At 39.8% G+C, this 20,850-nt stretch overlaps 1 protein-coding gene across 2 annotated transcripts in view; it reads right to left on the bottom strand.

The window, feature by feature from the left end:
* RANBP17 (RAN binding protein 17) overlaps positions 1 to 9,416 on the bottom strand; it is a 346,604-nt gene extending 337,188 nt beyond the window's left edge. Inside the window, exon 1 of one of the 2 annotated variants that reach the window (XM_061129445.1) lies at positions 9,278 to 9,416. In XM_061129445.1, coding sequence (XP_060985428.1) covers positions 9,278 to 9,295 — 18 coding nt within the window. In that variant the 5' untranslated portion in view covers positions 9,296 to 9,416. Of the gene's footprint in view, positions 1 to 2,728; positions 3,181 to 9,277 lie in introns of those variants that run through there. The other variant, XM_061129446.1, reaches the window with a different exon arrangement.
* Positions 9,417 to 20,850: the final 11,434 nt, after the last annotated feature.

Raw genomic sequence — 20,850 nt, 5'->3', positions numbered from 1 at the left:
ATAACCAGAATAATTTAATGATAAACTGATCCTGCTATCATGCATTCAACTATACATCAATAGGTATAGTCTCTGAAGAAATAGACTCTGAGTGTAAAAAAAAATGAAGCCAGAAATAGTGACAAAATCTAACTACTGAAAAACAAAAGCCAGCAATAACTGAGACTAACAATAGCATATACCTCATAGGTTTGCTGGGAGGATTAAATGAGCTAGGGCCACATAACTTCTAGCGCACTTTACACCCTATAAAGATTAGTTGTTTATTACTAGTATTACCTAATAATAGTATTGTAATGGATAGAACTGTATCCTCTTAAAAGATATATCCAAGTCCTAACCCCCAATACCTTTGAAATATTTGGAAATAAGGTCTTTGTAAATCCTTAAATTAAGGATGGAGGGATGAGATCAAACCGAGGGATTGAGGGCAGGCTCTAAATCCAGTCATTCATAAAAGAGATAGGGACATTTGAGGTGCAGAGACACAAGTAAATAGGTCTTAGGAAGGATGAGGAAAAGACTGGGGTGATATATCTACAAGTCAAGGACCACCAAGAACTGCAAGCAGCTATCAGAACATAGGGGCAAAGTATGGAACAGTTTCTCCCTCAAGGGCTCCAAGAAGAGACCAATCCTGTCAACACATTAATTTCAGACTTCTGGCTTCCATACTTATAAAAGAATAAATTTTCATTTTTTTAACTCACACAGTTTGTGGTAATTTGTCACAACAGCCCCAGGAAACATAAACATTAATATTAATCAATTCAAGGATATCTAAGTAAATATGGAAAAGTTCTGGAATTTTTCCCTTTTTGCTATACTGATTTAGAGAACTCCAACACAGACTTGTTTACATCAACAATGCTATCAATGACCCTTTTATCCCAAATTCCTTTTGAATTATTAGCCATTGAAGGGCAGTGCAAGATAAAAAGGCAAAAGTTTGAACTTTCTCCTAAGGCTGAAACAAAGGGGGAAAAAAAAAATCAAGTTATTCTTTCTCTGTAATGATAACAATTAAATAAATGCCTGGCATATGAAATCATTTTTAGAGAAAAGGATACATACACAAAAATCCTTACCCTGTTGGAAAAGCATTATGTGAACATTTCACAGTTAAACTCACAATGTGATGATCGCTGAGCGACAAAGCAATCTTCTGATTAGCATTTGATTTCACAGAGATTCTGTCTATAAAGAGAGACTTTACTTTTCATGGTGAACTGATAAACTGCATCTTAGTTTTATAGTGATGTCTGAGAATATGGTTAACATAAGCATGCCTCAGAGAAATGGATCCCTTCTCAATGTGTTGACAAATTTGGTTTGAGTTATTAAATTTTCTACAGGGCTTCATATCAACATTAGAAGCCCATATAAATAAATAACAAGTAGCACTGGACATCACCTACCTCCCATAGATTTACTATCAAACATACAAGGACAGTACCCAATTCCCATAGCCTAGGAGACAACGATATAATCCTGCCTACAGTCTAAATAAGCATCTTCCAAGTTATTCTGGACTCATTTCTGCCCTTTGTACCTGACATACAATTAACCCCTAGATAATGCAACTTCTATACAGTAACTCTCATCATATATCCATTAATAGGTAAAATAAGCAAGACAAAAAACAGAGTATATATTGTATGATTCTATAGTAAAAGAAAGCAGATCAGTGATTTCAGGCTGGGGAGGGAGGAGAGAGTGGGAGGATAGGGAAGGATAGGGAAGCAGCAAGGGGGGATTATAAAGGTATAAGGAAACTTGGGGGGTGATAGATATGTTCATTATCTTGATTTCAGTGACAGTTTCACAGTTATACACTATGTCAAAATTTATCCAATATGTGTGGCTTATTATTTGTCAATTAAACTTCAAGAAGGAGAAGGAAATGGTATTCTTGCCTGGGAAATCCCATGGACAGAGGAGCCTGAGGAGTTACACTCCACGGAGTCACAAAAGAGTTGGACACGACTTAGTCACTAAACAATAACAAGAAAACCTCAAGAAAGCTGAAAAAATGAAGGGTTTTTTCTTTTGTTCTAGAGAAAAATGTCCCCTAATAATAAAACAATAAATTGATGAACTACAAAATTCCCACCTCAATTAAATTTAAATTCTTTTCAATTACTTCCCTGTATCTTTCTGCCTTCTGGAATTAAACCTCTTAACTGCCATTAATAAAGTGTCTTTATCTTACAATTACTCACTTCCCACAAACTCTTTGTTTTTTCTCCCTTTATTAACTTTTCCTGAGTACCCGAAGGCTTATTTCTGGGCCTCTTAGAACTTCTCCTTCTACAATGAATTGGATCATATTTGTTTTAGCACTTTATAGTTTACAAAAGTATTTCCATCTTCTATTTTTTAAACCAATCCATAAAAGTAGGCTCCTGTAAATTATGTATTTTAGCATATCCATTTTACAGACCAAAAAAAAAAAAAAACCCTGAGGCTGAGCAATCAAATACATATGTGTGTGTGTCTGTGTGCACACACACACATAGCCCAAATAGAGCAAATGGTCAATTTTGAGCCACATACAAATCTATAGACCCCAACCACATGTCTCAACACCCTGCCATCTTACCACCTTTTACTTTCAGTTCAGTTCAGTTCAGTCGCTCAGTCGTGTCCGACTCTTCACAACCCCAAGGACCACAGCATGCCAGGCCTCCCTGCCCATCACTAACTCCCGGAGTTTACCCACACTTACGTCCATTGAGTCGGTGATGCCATCCAACCATCTCATCCTCTGTCGTCCCCTTCTCCTCCTGCCTTCAATCTTTCCCAGAATCAGGGTCTTTTCAAAAGAGTCAGCTCTTCACATCAGGTAGCCAAAGTATTAAGAGATTCAGCTTCAACATCAGTCCTTCCAATGAACACTCAAGACTGATCTCCTTTAGGATGGACTGGTTGGATCTCCTTGCAGTCCAAGGGACTCTCAAGAGTCTTTTCCAACACCACAGTTCAAAAGCATCAATTCTTCAGTGCTCAGCCTTCTTTATAGTCCTACTCTCACATCCATACATGACCACTGGAAAAACCATAGCTTTGACAAGACGGACCTTTGTTGGCAAAGTAATGTCTCTGCTTTTTAATATGCTGTCTAGTTTGGTCATAACTTTCCTTCCAAGGAGTAAACATCTTTTAATTTCATGGCTGCAGTCACCATCTGCAGTGGCCACAGGACTGGAAAATGTCAGTTTTCATTCCAATCCCAAAGAAAGGCAATCCCAAAGAATGTTCAAACTACCGCACAATTGCACTCATCTCACACACTACTAAAGTAATGCTCAAAATTCTCCAAGCCAGGCTTCAGCAATACGTGAACTGTGAACTTCCAGATATTCAAGCTGGTTTCAGAAAAGGCAGAGGAACCAGAGATCAAATTGCCAACATCTGCTGGATCATCAGAAAAGCAAAAACAAAAAAACATCTACTTCTGCTTTATTGACTATGCCAAAGCCTTTGACTGTGTGGATCACAATAAACTGTGGAAAATTCTTAAAGAGATGGGAATACCAGTCCACCTGACCTGCCTCTTGAGCAATCCGTATGCAGGTCAGGAAGCAACAGTTAGAACTGGACATGGATTAACAGACTAATATGAATAGGAAAAGTAAGTAAAATAGGAAAAGGAGTACATCAAGGCTGTATACTGTCACCCTGCTTATTTAACTTATATGCAGAGCACATCGTGAGAAACGCTGGGCTGGATGAAGCACAAGCTGGAAGCAAGACTGCCAGAAGAAATCCCAATGACCTCAGATATGTAGATGACACCACCCTTATGGCAGCAAGTGAAGAAGAACTAAAGAGCCTCTTGATGAAAGTGAAAGAGGAAAGTGAAAAAGTTGGCTTAAAGCTCAACATTCAGAAAACTAAGATCAAAAAAAAAAAAAAAGAAAGAAAACTAAGATCATGGCATCTGGTCCCACCACTTCATGGCAAATAGATGGGGAAACAGTGGAAACAGTGGCTGACCTTTTACTTTAGTCATCATCAACCTGTAGATGATATCCTAGTCCATACTTTCAACCTTGTCTGTTCACCATCTTTATATTTACCTATAAATTTCTTCTTCTTGGAAATCCAGGAAGATGTTGAAAACAGCCCCAACATGTCAGAAACTGAATTGAACATATTTCCCACAGATTTTCACCTTAAGAGTCCCTTTGCTTCAGAGGTATAGACCAGAATTTAGATTTACAATCTTAACGTTATCTTTTGTGTTTCCTTCTCCTTAGTCCCTCCTGTATAGTTAAGAGTTTGGTCTTGCCCAAAGAAAAGTCTTGCCTTTGCCCTCAGATTCTGGGAGGTAGACTATGTTTATGATAGGAATATTTTTGTTCAGACTGGGGGGCAGGGGCAGGAGGCCACACTCCACGGTCTTAAATTAGTGGCTGACCACACCAAAAATACCAAAGGTGTTTTAGGGTGGGGACTTTTTTTTCCCTTTTTATTTATTTATTTCTGGCTGTGCTGTGTTCTCATTGATGTGTGGGCTTCCTCTAGCTGCAGAGAGCGGGGGTTACTCTGTTGCAGCCGGCAGGCTTCTCAGTGCAGCAGCTTCTCTTGTTGCAGAGCACAGGCAACAGACTCTAGGGGGAGTCAGCTTCAGTAGGTGTAGTGCCTGGGCTTCAGCAGTTGTGGCACATGCGCTGAGTAGTTGCAGTTCCCGGGCTCTTGTGTACCAGCTTAATAGCTGTGGCACACTGGCTTAGATGCTCCATCACATCCATCACACAGGATCCAACCTGCATGTCCTGCACTGGCAGGCAGATTCTTTACCAGCCACCAGCCACCAGCTCTAGGGTAGGGACTTTAGATGGCATGGTTTCATTTGACCTAAACGCTTAGGTCACTCAAGTGGCACCCAACAAATCACAACTACATAAAGAAGCCCCAACAAAAATTCCAGAACTCAAAGCTCAGGTTATGCTTCCCTGGTCTGCAATACTCAGTGCTTACTGCCACACATGTATGATGGGAGAGTAACATGTCCTGAGGACCAAAAAGCTTTGTTTCAGGACGCTCCCAGATTCCGCCCTATGCACCTCTCTTTCAATCAATTTAGTATGTGTACTTTCCCAATAATAAACTTGGGTATGATAGCTTTCAGTGAATTATGTGAGTCCTTCTGTTAAACTATCAAACCTGAGAATGGCACTGAGAAACTCCCAAATATGCAAGTGGTGTCAGTAGTGAGGGTAGTCTTGCAAACTGTGCCCTCAAACATTGCAGTTTAGCTAATGCCAAGTATATAACAATTTATTATAAAGTCCTACCAATTCCTTTAACATAAAGACTCAGACTCAACACCTCTACATGATATTCATAGACAGTAGACCAATAGAACAGTATTTTACAACTGTGGCCTACAGTGCCCTGGATTTCTTTAGGGGTTTCTTCTGCAATCATTGTGGAAGCCTGGAATTTGTCCAAATACTTATTAAAGTGACCTCAAATTATCTAACCTTTCTATACCTCACTTTTGAAACTGCAGGTTTCAAAACCATCTTCCAAAATAATTATGAAGATTAAGATAGAAAGGACAAGAGAAAGCTTGATCCAGCTCCTGGCAAATAGCAGATCTATACAAACTGTAAATAATTTCTTCAGTTAACTATAAAACACCACATTGGTCTTTTGACTATAGTTTCTCCCATTCAACTCCACAACCCCAGAACCATCTTTGCCAAACCCCTTTCTCCTCATGATTCTAATTGTTAATAATCATATCTAGATCAAATCAGGTACAGTAGCCTGGCTGGGTATTAAGAGGCATGACTATAGTCCCAGGTTCTGGGAAGCTAAAAAGATCAACTAACTGCACCTCCTAAAGTTTCCCAAATGTTACCTCTTAATTCTTTCCAAGATTCCTCTGTGAAATCTAAAGTGCCTACCTGTTCCTTGATCGCAGAAACCTCTTTCCTCTTTTCCTTGCCCACTAACCTGGACTGTCTCCTCTAAGACAATCCAGATTCATTTCTTCCTTTGGGACAGAGTACCCTAACTCACAACTTCTAACCAGAATGCACATGCCTTGAATGGATTATAGGAATATCTAGGATATTGATCCCCTTGCCCTTCAGGCAGCCAGGCTTTTAGTTATGAGTAGTTTATGTCAATGGACCACCCAATTACCATTCTTCATGTATGCCAAAATTTGAAAAAGATTGTGAAATAGTAACCTAATCTCACCTTACACAAATCCACTTATGCCAAAATGGCATAATTTTTTATTAACTACCTGGTTGGGTAGATGACTCCAAGATATTGGTATGAAAGAATACGGAATTATGAATTATTATAGTTACTTTAGTTCTGTAGCCTTGGGCAAGTCACAATTGTTCTAAGACTCAGTGTCTTCAGGAATAAAATGTATATATGCACATACAGTAGGGGGACTGGTCCCAGGCCACCCTGCAGATAACCAAAACCCAAAGATGCTCATTCCTTATATAAAATGGCACACTATATGCATATAACCTCTATTAATTTAAATCATCTCATAATACTTTTAATACCTAATACACATGTGTGGGTGCTCAGCTGCTCAGTCATGTCCGACTCTTTGTGACCCCATAGATTGTAGCCTGCCGGAGAAGGCAATGGCACCCCACTCCAGTACTCTTGCCTGGAAAATCCCATGGACAGAGGAGCCTGGTAGGCTGCAGTCCATGAAGTCACGAAGAGTCAGACACGACTGAGCGACTTCAGTTTCACTTTTCACTTTCATGCATTGAAGGAAATGGCAACCCACTCCACTGTTCTTGCCTGGAGAATCCCAGGGACGGGGGAGCCTGGTGGGCTGCCATCTATGGGGTCGCACAGAGTTGGACACGACTGAAGTGACTTAGCAGCAGCAGACTGTAGCCCGCCAGGCACCTCTGTCCATGGGATTTTCCAAGAACAAATACTAGAGTAGGTTGCCACTTCCTCCTCCAGGGAACCTTCCCCATCCAGAGATTGAACCCAGTGTCTCCTGCACCTCCTGCATTGGCAGGCAGATTCTTTACCACTGCGCCACCTGGGGAGCCCATACCTAATACAATATAAATGCTATATAAATAGTTGTAAATTCAATGTAAATTCAATGTAAGTAGTTGCCAGGGTGTGGCAAATTCAAGTTTTTTGAAACTTTCTGGAATTACTTCTCTAATATGTTCAATCCACAGTTGGTTGAATCCACTGACGCAAAACTAACAGATACAACTAGTCAACTGTTTACATACACCTCTCAAGCTAGTTGTATGACTCAAAATCTACAAGCATAGAAAAATTCCAAATGGTAGGTACCAGTTATCATTAGTAATAAATGTTCCTTGAGTTAACTGGGTAACAATATGATCCATATACTGAAAACAATTCAAACTGAAAAGGTTCAGAGCTTTTTTCAAGGCTCTCAAACTGTCAGGTCTTTCATTTGTCCAACTCCGCCTTTAAGCTGCCCAGAGCTGCTGTGAAATAGATTCTGAAGAAACCAATTTGCATAGTTCTGGCATTAGGAGTTAATTTTTCCACCACTACCTAAAGTATGAAGAAATCTTCTAGACTGGGTGATTTACTATTACGCATATCTTTCCAATTCTGAAACCATTCCAAACTTCCACCGTAGTTTTTAATTGCCCTCAAGATTTACACCTGAACTATGAACAACTGTTTATCTATTTACAATCCCAAAGCCCTCCCTGTGAGATTCTGCCAGTGAAGATTTCCCAAAGGGCATTTTTACTAAAGTGGTAATAAATAACATTATTTTGACCTGGAGACCCTTAGCAATGGCAAGGAATCAAAACACTGTGTCGGGCTTACTATCTCCTGAGCTGTCAATTACCTGATAGGAGAGTGGATGGCTGAAAAGAAAGGACCCTTTGGAAGAATCGATAATTAAGTAATGAATCACTGTAGTCTCAGGGGGCCCAAAGAAGTCTACAAAGGGTTGGGACGCTTAGATACACTATCACCATGTTATGAAATTGCCTCTCTCTCCAAGGTCATCTCCTGCCTCCACAGCCTCCCCTCCTCCCTTCCCTTTCATGTGAACCTAAGTCCAGTCAGACTGAACCACCCCAGTGGGCCATGTTCTTCCACAATTCTTTGACTTGACTCACACTGTCCTTTTGCCTCTACCCTTCCCTTTGTCTTTGCTCGGCGAAACTCCTACAGTTCTTTCAAGATCCACTAGACTGCAAGTTCCCTGACTGTACAAAGCATAAAGTTTTGAGAGAGTTTTATCTTAAGTACCTAGCAAAGTAGGAATTCAATTAATAAGTGGATGAACGGAAGCTCAAAAAAGCTTGCCTGACAAGCACAGCACCTCTGCCTCGCTGCTTCCCAACACACACACAGAGTTGACTGCCCCTTTCAATATTCCCATGATATCCTGTGATTAATTCTATCACATCATTTTTCACACTTACTGTAATTATCTGTGAATTTCATGAGGGCAAGGATGCTAAGATGATGTAATTCTTTATCTCAGAACTCTGCACAGTGCTTGAGACCCGGGGGTGGGGGTGGAGGGGCGCCGGGGTGGGTGCCGAGGAGGCTCTACAATATTTGTTGAATAAATAACTGGATACATGTGCCAAAGTGCCCGAGAATATCTGAATATTTGAGCCTTCCTCCAGCCCGCATCCCATCCTGACCGTTTCTGCGCTCCTAGTGCGCGTCCTGCCCCGGTTTCCTCCTCCAATGAGGCTGCTGCAGAGCCCTCCTTCGCAACTCCCCACAAACAGAGCCCCGGCCGGCTCTGGCCAATTCAAGTCCAACTGCAGAGCTGCTCCTTCGGCGGACCCAGGCCCCTCTCGAGCTCCCTCCAAACTGTGTGGAGGCTGACGGTGGAGCCGCGGCCGGAGACGCGGCGGGAAGGCTGACCCGGTATTGCCGGGCTCCCACCTGCTCGGGCGCCGCCGAACCTCGGTGCGCGCCGGGCGGCTGCACCCGGGAGGGCGGGCTCCCGCGCGGCCGGTCCTCAGCATCCGCACCTCTCTCGAGAGGCGACCTCCAGCCTAGCTCCTGCCCCTCCACCCGCCATCCCCGAGCTCGGGCCGCCCCTTCCTCGGGCCCGGGCCTGGGGTGGGCAGCCCAGACCAGTGCCTGGTCCCTGGCCAGGAAGGGAGTCCAGGGCTCCGACGCACCGGCCGGCGGCCCCGCGGCCTCCGTCGCCGGAATCGGCCCTCAGTCTCCAGACCCCAGCGTCCCGCCGGATTCCCGGCGCGGCGGGGCGGGGACCCGCGGCGCAGAGCGCACTGACCTGGAAGTGCAGCGCCATCTTCCCGGGAGGCGGCGCCGGTCAGCGCCCCGAGCGCCCGAGGGGAGGGAGCGTAGGCGAGCGCCACCGAAGCCCCAGCCGCCCGCGGGGTCCCTGCGCCGCTCGCTCGCTCGTCGCTTCAGCCTCGCGACCGTCGCGTTCGAAGCTCCTGACAGGGCGGGGCCGGCAGGGGGGGGCGAGCGCGGGCGGGCGGGCCCGACGGGGCGGGGACCGGGGGCGGGAGTCTAAACTGCCCCTCCCCCACCGCGCTCCTGTTCCAACGGCCGCTGCCTCGGGTGGGGGGTGGTGCCAGACCTTTGCCCCTTGACACAACCCCCTCCGCGCGACTGCCGGCCGAGGGTGCCGACCACGTCTCCCACAGACTCTATTTGACCCTGACTCCTAGAGCGCAGCTGCTGCCTCCGGCTTCTGACGCCCCCATTTCCACAAGTTTTCTTACCTCCTAACACTCACTTGTTAATGTCAACTGCTATCCTTGGTCCCTGACTCCCAGAACCCAGGTTTCAGGTTATTTTAAACTTTTGGTTAAAATTAAACTGACAGTACCTATGTATTGTCAAGTTGTAAAATTCTAGTTCACTAACTTCTTGTCTATATTTCATTTAACATGAACTTACATTTTACACTAAATAATTCCACTGCAATGAGAAGTCACTCCTTTCCAGTGCTTTTCATTTCCTCTTGAAGTTTGACACTTCCAGTTGGTGTCATTGTACTTTAGAGTGAAAAAAATACCTCATATAGTTCAGGTTTTGGTTTTTTTTTTTTTTAGTTCAGGTTTACTAGTGGCAAATTCTCTCAGCTTTTATTAACATGAAAACGTCTTTATTTCACGTACATTTTTTTAAAGGATAGTTTTGCTGGGTATAGAATTCTATTTTGACATTAAAATTTTTTTCTGCACTTATAAAATGCCTTCCTCTTGGTTACTGATTGCCTTTATTTCTATTCAGAAATTAGCTGTCAGTCTGATTTTGCTCCTTTGAAGGTAATATGTCTCCTTCTCCTACCCTTGGCTGCTTTAAAATTTTTCCTCTTTCTTTTTGGTCTTCAGCATTTTGAGTGTGATGTAACTCTGTGTGTGTGTGTGTGTGTGTGTGTGTGTGTGTGTGTGTGTGTTCCTGCTTGAGATTCATAAAGCTTCTTAAATATGATATCTGATTTTTTTCTTACTAATTTCTGAAAATTCTTGGTCAGTATATCTTTAAATAACTGCTTCTGTCCCATTCTTCTCTTTCTGGAACTCCAATTACATGTATGTTAAACCTTTTATAGAGTTTTCCATGTCTCTTATATACTCCTTTTTGTATTTTTGTCTACTTTTCTTGTTGTAGTTTCATCTGCATATTTTTTACTGACCTTTCACCCAAGTCAGTAGAAACCCTATTCTGCTGTGTCTGAGCTGGTATACAACCCCTTTATTGAATTCTTAATTTTAGTTATAATATTTTCAGTTCCAGAATTTTCATTTGACACCTTCCCTTCCATTCTTTGAATAGATCCAAAGGTTCTGGTGAAATTTATCATTCCTTTATTTTCTTGAACATTTTAGTGATATTATTTAAAGCCCCTATCTGGTATCTACAATATCTGAGTCAATATGTGGGTCCTCCTGTCTTCTATAATTTGGTCCTATTTTTTCAGGCTTGTCTCATGATTTCTTATTGAACGTCAGTGTGGAAGAAAAACTGTAGAAGTTTTGGATGATATGAACTTTCTCCATAGAAGTTTTTTTTATTTTTATTGTAGTAGGCAGATAGAATAACAGAGGATCACTTCAATCCTATTGAGACTTGGCTTTAGACTTTTAAATTCAGGTTTATTTCAGTTTTACCCTTATTCCTAGGTCATGGTACTCAGTTGATCTTACAGTTAAAAGCCTGGTGTGTTTACTAAGACACCTTCATCCTATGGGCTTGAACTCCTAATCCCTGTCTCCCCAGTTCTGTGCAACTGCTAAAATCTCTGTTCAACTCTTTAGATGCTGCTGTTCTGCTAAGCTTCTTAAAGTCTCTCCCAACAGGTATACATCTTAACAACTGACTGATGATTTGAAGAAAGTCTGTACACAGATTTTGGGGCTCACATCTCAGCAGTTTGCTCCTCTCTAGAAATTTGTCCCTCAAATCTCAGCTCCTTTTGTTCTCAGACTCCAGTGTCTGCTCCTAGCCTACTGAGATTGCTGCTGTCCATTTAGCTCTGTTAATCCTTGTGCCAACTGAAAAATTCTTTGGAGGGGGAGGAAGGGATGAAAAGAGCTGAGTTAAATCTGGATCTTGTCCTTAGTACTTTCATGCTCTCAAGGATTGAAGCCAACCAAGTCCTGCCTTTGTTGGTTGTTGTCTAGTATCTTCAAACTATATATCTGTGTATAGTTGTTAATATATGTCAAATTATTGTTCAGTTCAGTTCAGTCATTCAGTCATGTCTGACTCTGCGACCCCATGAATTGCAGCACACCAGGCCTCCCTGTCCATCACCAACTAAATATTGTTAAATAATTTAAATATATATTTGTTTCTTTCTAACTGTTGTATATGTAATATGAGTGTTAAATATATATGCATATTTATGTACATTTGTCCTATTTTTGTAATTGTTTTCTATGGGAGGTCTAATCCAGCATAAGCTAATTCATTATGACTAGGCTATTTGCATCTTCCATACTTCACACTTGATTTTCATAGCTCATCCAGAACCCACACATCCTCATCCCCACAGCTCAACTCATAAATGTTAAAATCTTTGATACCTTCATCATGCCATTTTGTGCTAATTCCTAAAGGTTTTGATTCCTATATTTTAATTTTTATTTCCATGTCCCAAGACTTTTGACATCCAATCATATATGTGATTCCTACAATCCAACATTCCTGACTCTCACAACCCAAGCAGCAGTGATGATTTCTGACCTTCCTATTGCACATGCCACACAATAAATACCTCATTATTTTAACTGCTTATAGCCTTTGCCTAACTTCTAGATCTCAACCACGTTTTAAAGCTATTTTTTAAAGTAGCACTTCTGTTACTTCAATTTTTAGGTCATTAGGAGAGGGAAAATTAGGTTTGATCATTTGTCTTTTTTCCCACTCCAGAATATCCTTGGCACAAGTATAAGGTTGCGGTAAAAACAGCACCTGACTGTTCTGTGGATTCACCAGTTAATTCTGGAAATAAGAAATAAATTATTTTTTTCCTTTTAAATTTGAGTGACCACAGAAGATTTCTGTTTAATTATCACTCTTTTCCATGATTTTCTATCAACAAAATATGTACACAACTCCATATCTTTTTGTCAATTAATAAAATTTAAGATAGAATTGTGTCACTGCAGCTATTAAAATTAGCACAGAAGATGCTCTAGGATGTCAAATAATTCATTTCTATCACAAAACTCAATTAAAGGAAGGACATTTAGAGCCCTTAGGAATTACAAAATTATCTTCCTTTATGGCAACTAACCTTCTAAAAAAGACAGATAGATCTTTAATCTTTGTATCTTTTTAGAGGATTCAATTAGCATATGTAATTCTGGTGCTTTAGGAAATTCACCTAACAACTCTTAGTTTTGACGTATTGTTTCTAAGGTCAGGATAACAATAAGTCTGTAATTCAAAAATTTTGCAAGAAGTAATATTGAGATGAGACAGTCAAGCACAGTGGTTAGGAGAAGAACAGGGAGCTCAACAGCCTGGTTTAGGACACCAGCTCCATCGCTTACTAGCTGGTAAACTTATGGAAGTTACTTAACCCCTCCAGGTCTTCATTTCCTCAACTATAAAATGGAGACTACTAGTACATATCTCATAGGTTGCTGTGATGATTCATGAGTTTATATATAATAATAAGTGCTACATTTTCAGGCTTCCCACGTGGGTCAGCAGTAAAGAATCCAATTGCCAAGGCAAGAAAATGAAGGAGATGTGGGTTTGATCCCATGATCAGGAAAACCCCCTGGAGGAAGGAATGGCAACCTACTCCATTGTTCTTGCCTGGAAAATCCCAAGGAGAGAGGAGCCCATAAGCTGCAGCCCACAGGGACGCAACTAAGCAGGCACACACAAATACTAATTTTATTATCAAGTAAATCCATATTTTTTGAATATCATATTTAAGTCAGTATTTTAATGGAATGGTATTATGAATTTAATCAGAGTTAATTATTCTATACTTTTTTACTTTGTAAATTGACTATCCAATTGGATATTACCTCATTGTCCCTCCTGCCCCACCCACCTGTTCAATCCTGAAAATTTTTGAAAGGCTGTGACATTACCTACATTAACATTTCTTTTTCTCATGTTTTCATATGTGGTAGGACTGAAACTTCAAAATGATTCAACTAAAATTCTCACTTTATGAATACTTAAAATGTAAAACCTATAATCAATCATTTACTCTAGTAACACATATAAGCAAAATATAGAAAGAATTAGTACACATTTCCCTTAAGTGTGTTCTGCAAATGTAATTTTATTAAATACACTTAGTAAAATTGCTTAATATATCAGTAAATTTGGAGAATCCAGCAGAGGGCAGGCAGGTAAGAGAAATAGAAGGAGAATACATACAATAAATTCAAATTTACATAAAACCCCTCCAAAACACAAAAGTCCTGTAAAATATTGACCTATGTAGATTTCTTTCATGTTAGTTGATTTCTACTATATTTTTGTTTTGTCAAGTCATTAAACTCCATTTATTTAAATATCTAGTGTGAAATCAGAGTAAAAAAAAATTTTTTTCTTCACTAATGATATGGGCTTCACCAGTGGCTCAGCAGTAGAGAATCCACCTGCAATGCAGGAGATGGAGGCAATAGACATGGGTTCGATCCCTACATCAGGAAAATCTCCTAGAGAAAGGAAATAGCAACTCACTCCAGTATTCTTGCCTGGAAAATCCCAATCCATGGATTGCAAAAGTCAGACATGACTGGGTGATTAAACAACAACAAAATGATATGGATATGGATGTGGATATGAATTATTTCACAATCTTGATTAGTACATATATACTAAAAACTATACATACTTTTTCTTTAAATGACTTATTTTAACTCAGTGGTAATAATAAGGGTATACTGCTGTGTATTAATGATGCCATTTTTTGACAAATTAAGAAAAGTAATATTTCTCATTCTGTACATTGATTTCTACACTGTCAAACCTAGACAGCATTCTGGACATTGCCTTATATTACTTGCATATCACAAGCTGGAATCAAGATTACTGGGAGAAATATCAATAACCTCAGATATGCAGGTGATACCACTCACAGCAGAAAGTAAAGAGGAACTAAAGAACCTTTTGATGAGGGTGAAAGATGAGAGTGAAAAAGCTGGCTTGAAACTCAACACTAAAAAAAACTAAGATCATGGTACCCAGGCCCCTTGCTTTATGGCAAATAGAAGGGGAAAAAGTGGAAGCAGTGACAGATTTCATTTTCTTGGGCTCCAAAATCACTGCAGATGGTGACTGCAGTCATGAAATTAAAAGACGCTTGCTCATGGAGAGGAAAGCTATGACAAACCCAGACAGCATATTAAAAAGCAGAGACATCCCTTTGCCAACAAAGGTCTGTCTAGTCAAAGCTATGGTTTTTCCAGTAGTCATGTACGGATGTGAGAGTTGGATCATGTAGAAGGTTGAGCACCAAAGAATTGATACTTTCGAATTGTGGTGCTGGAAAAGGCTCTTGAGAGTCCCTTGGGCAGCAAGGAGATCAAACCAGTCAATTCTAGAGGAAATCAACCCTGAATATACATTGGAAGGACTAATGCTGAAGCTGAAACTCCAATACTTTGGCCATCTGATGCAAAGATTCTTTGGAAAAAACCCTGATGCTGGGAAAGATTGAAGGCAAAAGGAGAAGGGGACGACAGAGGACAAGATGGTTGGATGGCATCACCAACTCAATGGACATGATTTGAGCAAACTCCAGGAGATATTGGAGGACAGAGGAGCCTAGTGTGCTGCAGTCCATGGGGTCACAAAAAGTCGAACAAGACTTAGTAACAGCAACTTGCATATTAGTTCCTCCACATAATAATAAAGAGTTTAAGGCACTGATTATGTAAGAATTATGTTGATATGCATCTTAAATTACTGCTAAGAAGGGTCGTGATAATATGTGACCTGATATACAGTGCTATTCTGAAAAGCTATTTTGCAATTTATATCAAGAACCTTAAAAACGTTCATTATCTTCACCCAACTTCTAGAAAATGATTCTAACAAAATAGCCTAATTTTTAAAAAGTTTTTTATGCAAAGATATTTATTACAGCATGATTTGCCATTGGAATAAGCAGAAATGCTTAAGTAGATTATGGTACAACATATGGCAGAATCCTCTATAGTCATTAAGAATTATATTTATGAAGAGTTTTGTTAAAAAAAAATGGAAATGTTGTGTTATAAGGTTAAGTGCAGAAGGGAAAGATGGAACAATATATCATTTCAATCAAATGAAAAAAGCATAGAAAACAGGAGTGGAACAGAATACAAACAAATATTAACAAGGCTGTCTTATGAATGGTGGAATTTAAAAGTTTTTTTTTCTCTTCTTCATCATGTTTCTGTGTTTTCAAGATTTTCTAAAATGTACATTATTCACTTTTATAATGAGAGAAAAACTTGTACCAAAAAGTGATCCTGAAATAGATGACCATTAATCTTATTAATGTACTTAATATTAACAAAGTGCTAATGGCAGGTCTTTCAAGGAAAGACTGATTAGAAAAACTGAACTTGACCAGACAGGCACTACTGCCACAAATCTCTTTTGGAACAAGGCAAAATGTGGATATGGTGTGTGTGTGTGTAATGTAATCTTAAATTGAAACAGAAAATATAAAATGTGTAAACTCTAGGGGAACAGGGCAGAAAAAAAGACCTATTGCTAGTCATAGCCTATTTTATGCATAGAGCTACTTACCAGAAATAGGCATGTCCCCATTTCAAGTGTTTTCTTTTAAAAGATTTCCGTAAAATACATTTAAAACAGTATCAGTGATAGCAATACTATTTAACTGTTTTTAGAGTAAAATTAATTTGAACTAAAATATAAAATTAGGTCCTTCACATACTAATATTACTTTGCACAGGCAAAATCTATACTATTTCTCAGAGCCCTGGAGAAGGACATGGCAGCCCACTCCAGTACTCTTGCCTGGAAAATCCCATGGACAGAGAAGCCTGGTAGGCTACTGTCCATGGGGTCACAAAGAGTCGGACACGACTGAGCAACTTCACTTTCACTTTCTTAGAACCCAAGTCCCTTCCTTAGACGTCAACATTGTCTTTTTGCTAAGAGTTATGTTCTAAATTTACTGTGAGGATACCCAGCTAACCAAGCAAGTCTCTTACTATAAGGAAAAATGAGAGCGCCTAAGAATATCTCAAGGAAAACCAAGTTGTGAACTCTCTTCTATCTCCTTTCCTTTCCTGTCTCCCATCTCCCCTGCCCCAACACACATTAACACCATTCCCACAATTAGGTTACATCATATTCAGGAGCTTAGGAGAGATGATACCCACATTAAATCCTTTCAAATTGCAGCAGTTTATTTTAAAAGAGTGTTTATATCATTTTGTCCTGATTATAGAAGAAATCTATGATTTTTATATAAAATTGCATGATACAGAATTGTATAGAATCAAAAGTAAAAATTACCAAGAATGACAGCCTCTCAAAATAACCTATTTTAATATAGCAGCATGTCTTGCCATTCCTCTGTCTCTGCACATACATTTATGGACAAAAAATATTTTTTGATAGGAATGAGATCATGCTATAAAACTGTTTTGTACCTTGATTTTTCTGTTTAACAGAATGTGCATTTTAGATGTATTTCAATGTAAGTATTATAAGTCTACCTTATTTCTTTTTTAATAACTCCATATTCCTCCATATGTGTATACTATGATTTATTTAATCAATCCTGTACTGAGAGAAATTTACTTTTTTTTACTTCATAACTAAAGCTTATAGTAACAATGTTAAGTGAACTAACATATGCTCTATAACTAGGAGAGGCAGAAAAGACAAAATTTTGCCCTCAGGGCATCTGCAAACACTGCTCCAAAAAGGCATTCCCAGGTTAACTGGTACATAAGTTGATTATACATATACCCTTATGTTGTATGTTGACTTAAACATACAGTTTATTGTTCTCCAAGAACACTGTATCTTGTATATTGTCACCCTGTGTATTTAAATTACATGTAGAGCACATCATGAGAAACGCTGAGCTGGATGAGGCACAAACTGGAATCAAGATTGCCGGGAGAAATATCAATAACCTCAGAAATGCAGATGACACCAACCTTATGGCAGAAAGAGAAGAAGAACTAAAGAGTCACTTGATGAAAGTGAAAGAGGGGAGTGAAAAAGTTGGCTTAAAGCTCAACATTCAGAAAACAAAGATCATGTCATCCGGTCCCATTACTTCATGGCATATAGATGGGGAAACAGTGTCAGACTTTATTTTTTTGGGTAAAATCAACTGGAGATGGTGACTGCAGCCATGAAATTAAAGGATGCTTATGCCTTGGAAGGAAAGTTATGACCAGCCTAAACAGCATATTAAAAAGCAGAGACATTACTTTGCCAACAAAGTTCCGTCTAGTCAAGGTTTTTCCAGTGGTCATGTATGGATGTGAGAGTTGGACTGTGAAGAAAGCTGAGCACCGAAAAACTGATGCTTTTGAACTGTGGTGTTGGAGAAGTCTCTTGAGAGTCCCTTGGACTGCAAGAAGATCCAACCAGTCCATCCTAAAGGCAATCAGTCCTGAATATTCTTTGGAAGGACTGCTGTTGAAGCTGAAACTCCAATACTTTGTCCACCTGATGCAGAGATTCTTTGGAAAAGACCCTGATGCTGGGAAAGCTTGAAAGTGGGAGCAAAAGGGGATGACAGAGGATGAGATGGTTGGATGGCATCACTGACTCAATGGACATGAGTTTGAGTAAACTCCAGGAGTTGGTGATGGACAGGGAAGCCTGGCGTGCTGCAGTCCATGGGGTTGCAAAGAGTCAGACACGACTGAGCGACTGAACTGAACTGAAGAACACTTCTGAGCATTGAAAGGGGGAGATATTAATGCATACTCTGGGCTAATCATGAAGCCATCCTGTAGGGTGGAGCTAAGGTTTATACTGGCTGTGAGAAAAGAAGTTGGAGGAGTCACTGTGGGCAAGCATGGTGAAGGGGACTTCTGTGTAAGAGGGCTGGTTGGCAAGCCTGTCAGATTCTAAATGGGGTAAGGAGAGCATTCCATTGTGAGAGTGGTCCTTGGAGTGTACAGCAACTAGCAGAGGAGGAGAGTATCTACACAAGAGTTTTGGCCAATTGTGGGATTTTGGAGCCCAGGTAACATGAAGAGAGTATGTGTGCACTGAGGGCATGTTGGGGGCATAGTACAGGATTTTGATGTTCAACAGGCCTGATAAAGGCATCTATGCAGGTGTGTGGTAGGGGCTAGCTAGGCCTGGGAAGGGTGAGGTGAGTGTTTACGTGGAGTGGTGTCCTTTAAGAGGTGTCAGAGCCCAAGCAGAGAAAGAAGATATCAGTGCAGAGGAGAAATTGGCAATGGAGTTAGAAAACTGATTGGGAAATTGATGAAATAAATACATAACAATAATGGAAGTCAGATTTTTCACTGTGGGAAAAAAATTACAAATATGGAAAGGGGGAAAACTAGGATGAACTTTGCGGTGTTGGATTAAGATTAGAAGTATCAGTGAAAATTCATGGTTTTCAATATGTAGAGATAAATATAGAAATAAATTTAGGTGCATATATATACCTACATATATGCCTACTGAGAGTTCCTGAGGTCAGAAATACCCCAACATTAATGAGCACAGCTAACATCCAGAACTTGGCCTCTAAAAATTATTTTCTACTTACAGGAACCAGTCCTATGGAGAAATAGCAGATTCCAAATTGGGGCATGTAAGTACAAAATGTGTTTAGAACATTTTTGGTTGTCAAAAACTAAGGAAATCTTCAAAGAATGAAGGGGGGCTATCAAGAGGCCATAAGAGCCAGCTTGAAGGGGCTCCCACTTGCCAAATCTAGGAAAAACCAGTCATCAAAGTAAATTATATTGATAAGATTATAACATTTGATGAAGAATGGATTATTTACATACTCTCATTGCAGTTCCTTGCAAAATACGTACAAATTAAAGAAAGCAAAAAAGGGTAAGTTTTCATTGCAAAAATCTCATTCACCACCTTAACTGAGTGATTAACATAGATCATATTAGTAATGGGGCAAATGTAAATCATGTGCCTCTTGACAGGATGCAGTAATAACACAGCATCATCTCTGTGATAGTCTCACAAAAGATGCATGTTCTGAATCTAATCTTGAAACATTATGATTAACATCAAGCTCAAATTGAGAGATATTCTATAAAATAACTGGCCTATAATCTTCACAAATTCCAGGGTAATGAACCTCAGTGAAAGGCTGATCCACTAAGAAAACTAAAAGAGAAACAATAATTTAAATGCAATGTGGGACTTCCCTGGCAGTCCAGTGGTTAAAACTCCACACTTGCAGTGCAGGGGGCACAGGTTTGATCGTTGGCCAGGGAAATAAGATCCCACATGCTGCAACATGGCCAAGACTTTTTTTTTAATGCAATGCATGATTTGAACTGGATAATTTTATAATAAAGGACACATTGGGAATACTTGGCAAACTTGAATGAGATCTAAGAATTAGAAGGCAATAATGTATCAATGTTAATTTCGTGATTTCATGATTGTATTGCAGTTATGTAAAAGAATGTCCTTGTTTATAGAAAATAAATACTGACATATTAGGGGATAAGATAATTGTGCTTCTTAAAATTGATATGTGTCTTAGATTTGAAGAAATTCAGTCAATGACAATTTTTATTATCTTTGAAACGACATCACTTAAATAGTTGGGTGCTCTGTCCATACAGACAATAATCTGTAAAATATTCCGAGACCCCTAGGACTGGTTCTTTGTAATGGCAGAATTCATTTTAAGAAAATAAATCTTCTGAGAGAAGGCCTAAAGCAGAGCACATCATGTCTGCTTTAGGAATATACTTGGATTACTGTTTTACAAAGGAAAAAAATGAAGATACATTCCAGGTACATGCCAGTAATGCTTGCCATTAACTCACTGATAAGATCTCATTGGGTGATAATCTGAGAAGTCAAAATGTTGGCCTCAGGAGTCCAGGGGAACCTGTCTGAATGATGGGTGTACAACCAAATTTTAGAGTGTTAAAAGCAGACAATGGTTGGGTAAAGCATCTGTCACCCTGACTAAGAAGAGAGGCCATGTAATCATAGTGCTAAAAGCAACACTGAACCACTTTCAGGGCTCCCACTCTATAGAGTGACAGTAAAAACCTTCTCTGGAGATGCCCACTTACAGAGTGATCACAGTATATGTTTGGTTGGTGATTTCTCTTTCAAGATGATTTTCAAGAATTAAGATATTTGAAAATGGAAAACAATATATGGCATTTCCAAAGGCCCATCTTGAAACCAGATAAT

This window comes from Dama dama, chromosome 25 (genome assembly GCF_033118175.1).
Source record: "Dama dama isolate Ldn47 chromosome 25, ASM3311817v1, whole genome shotgun sequence".
Taxonomy (NCBI): Eukaryota; Metazoa; Chordata; class Mammalia; order Artiodactyla; family Cervidae; genus Dama; species Dama dama.
The sequence above is the reverse complement of the archived record's forward strand: the minus strand, read 5'-3'. Positions and strand labels throughout refer to the sequence as shown.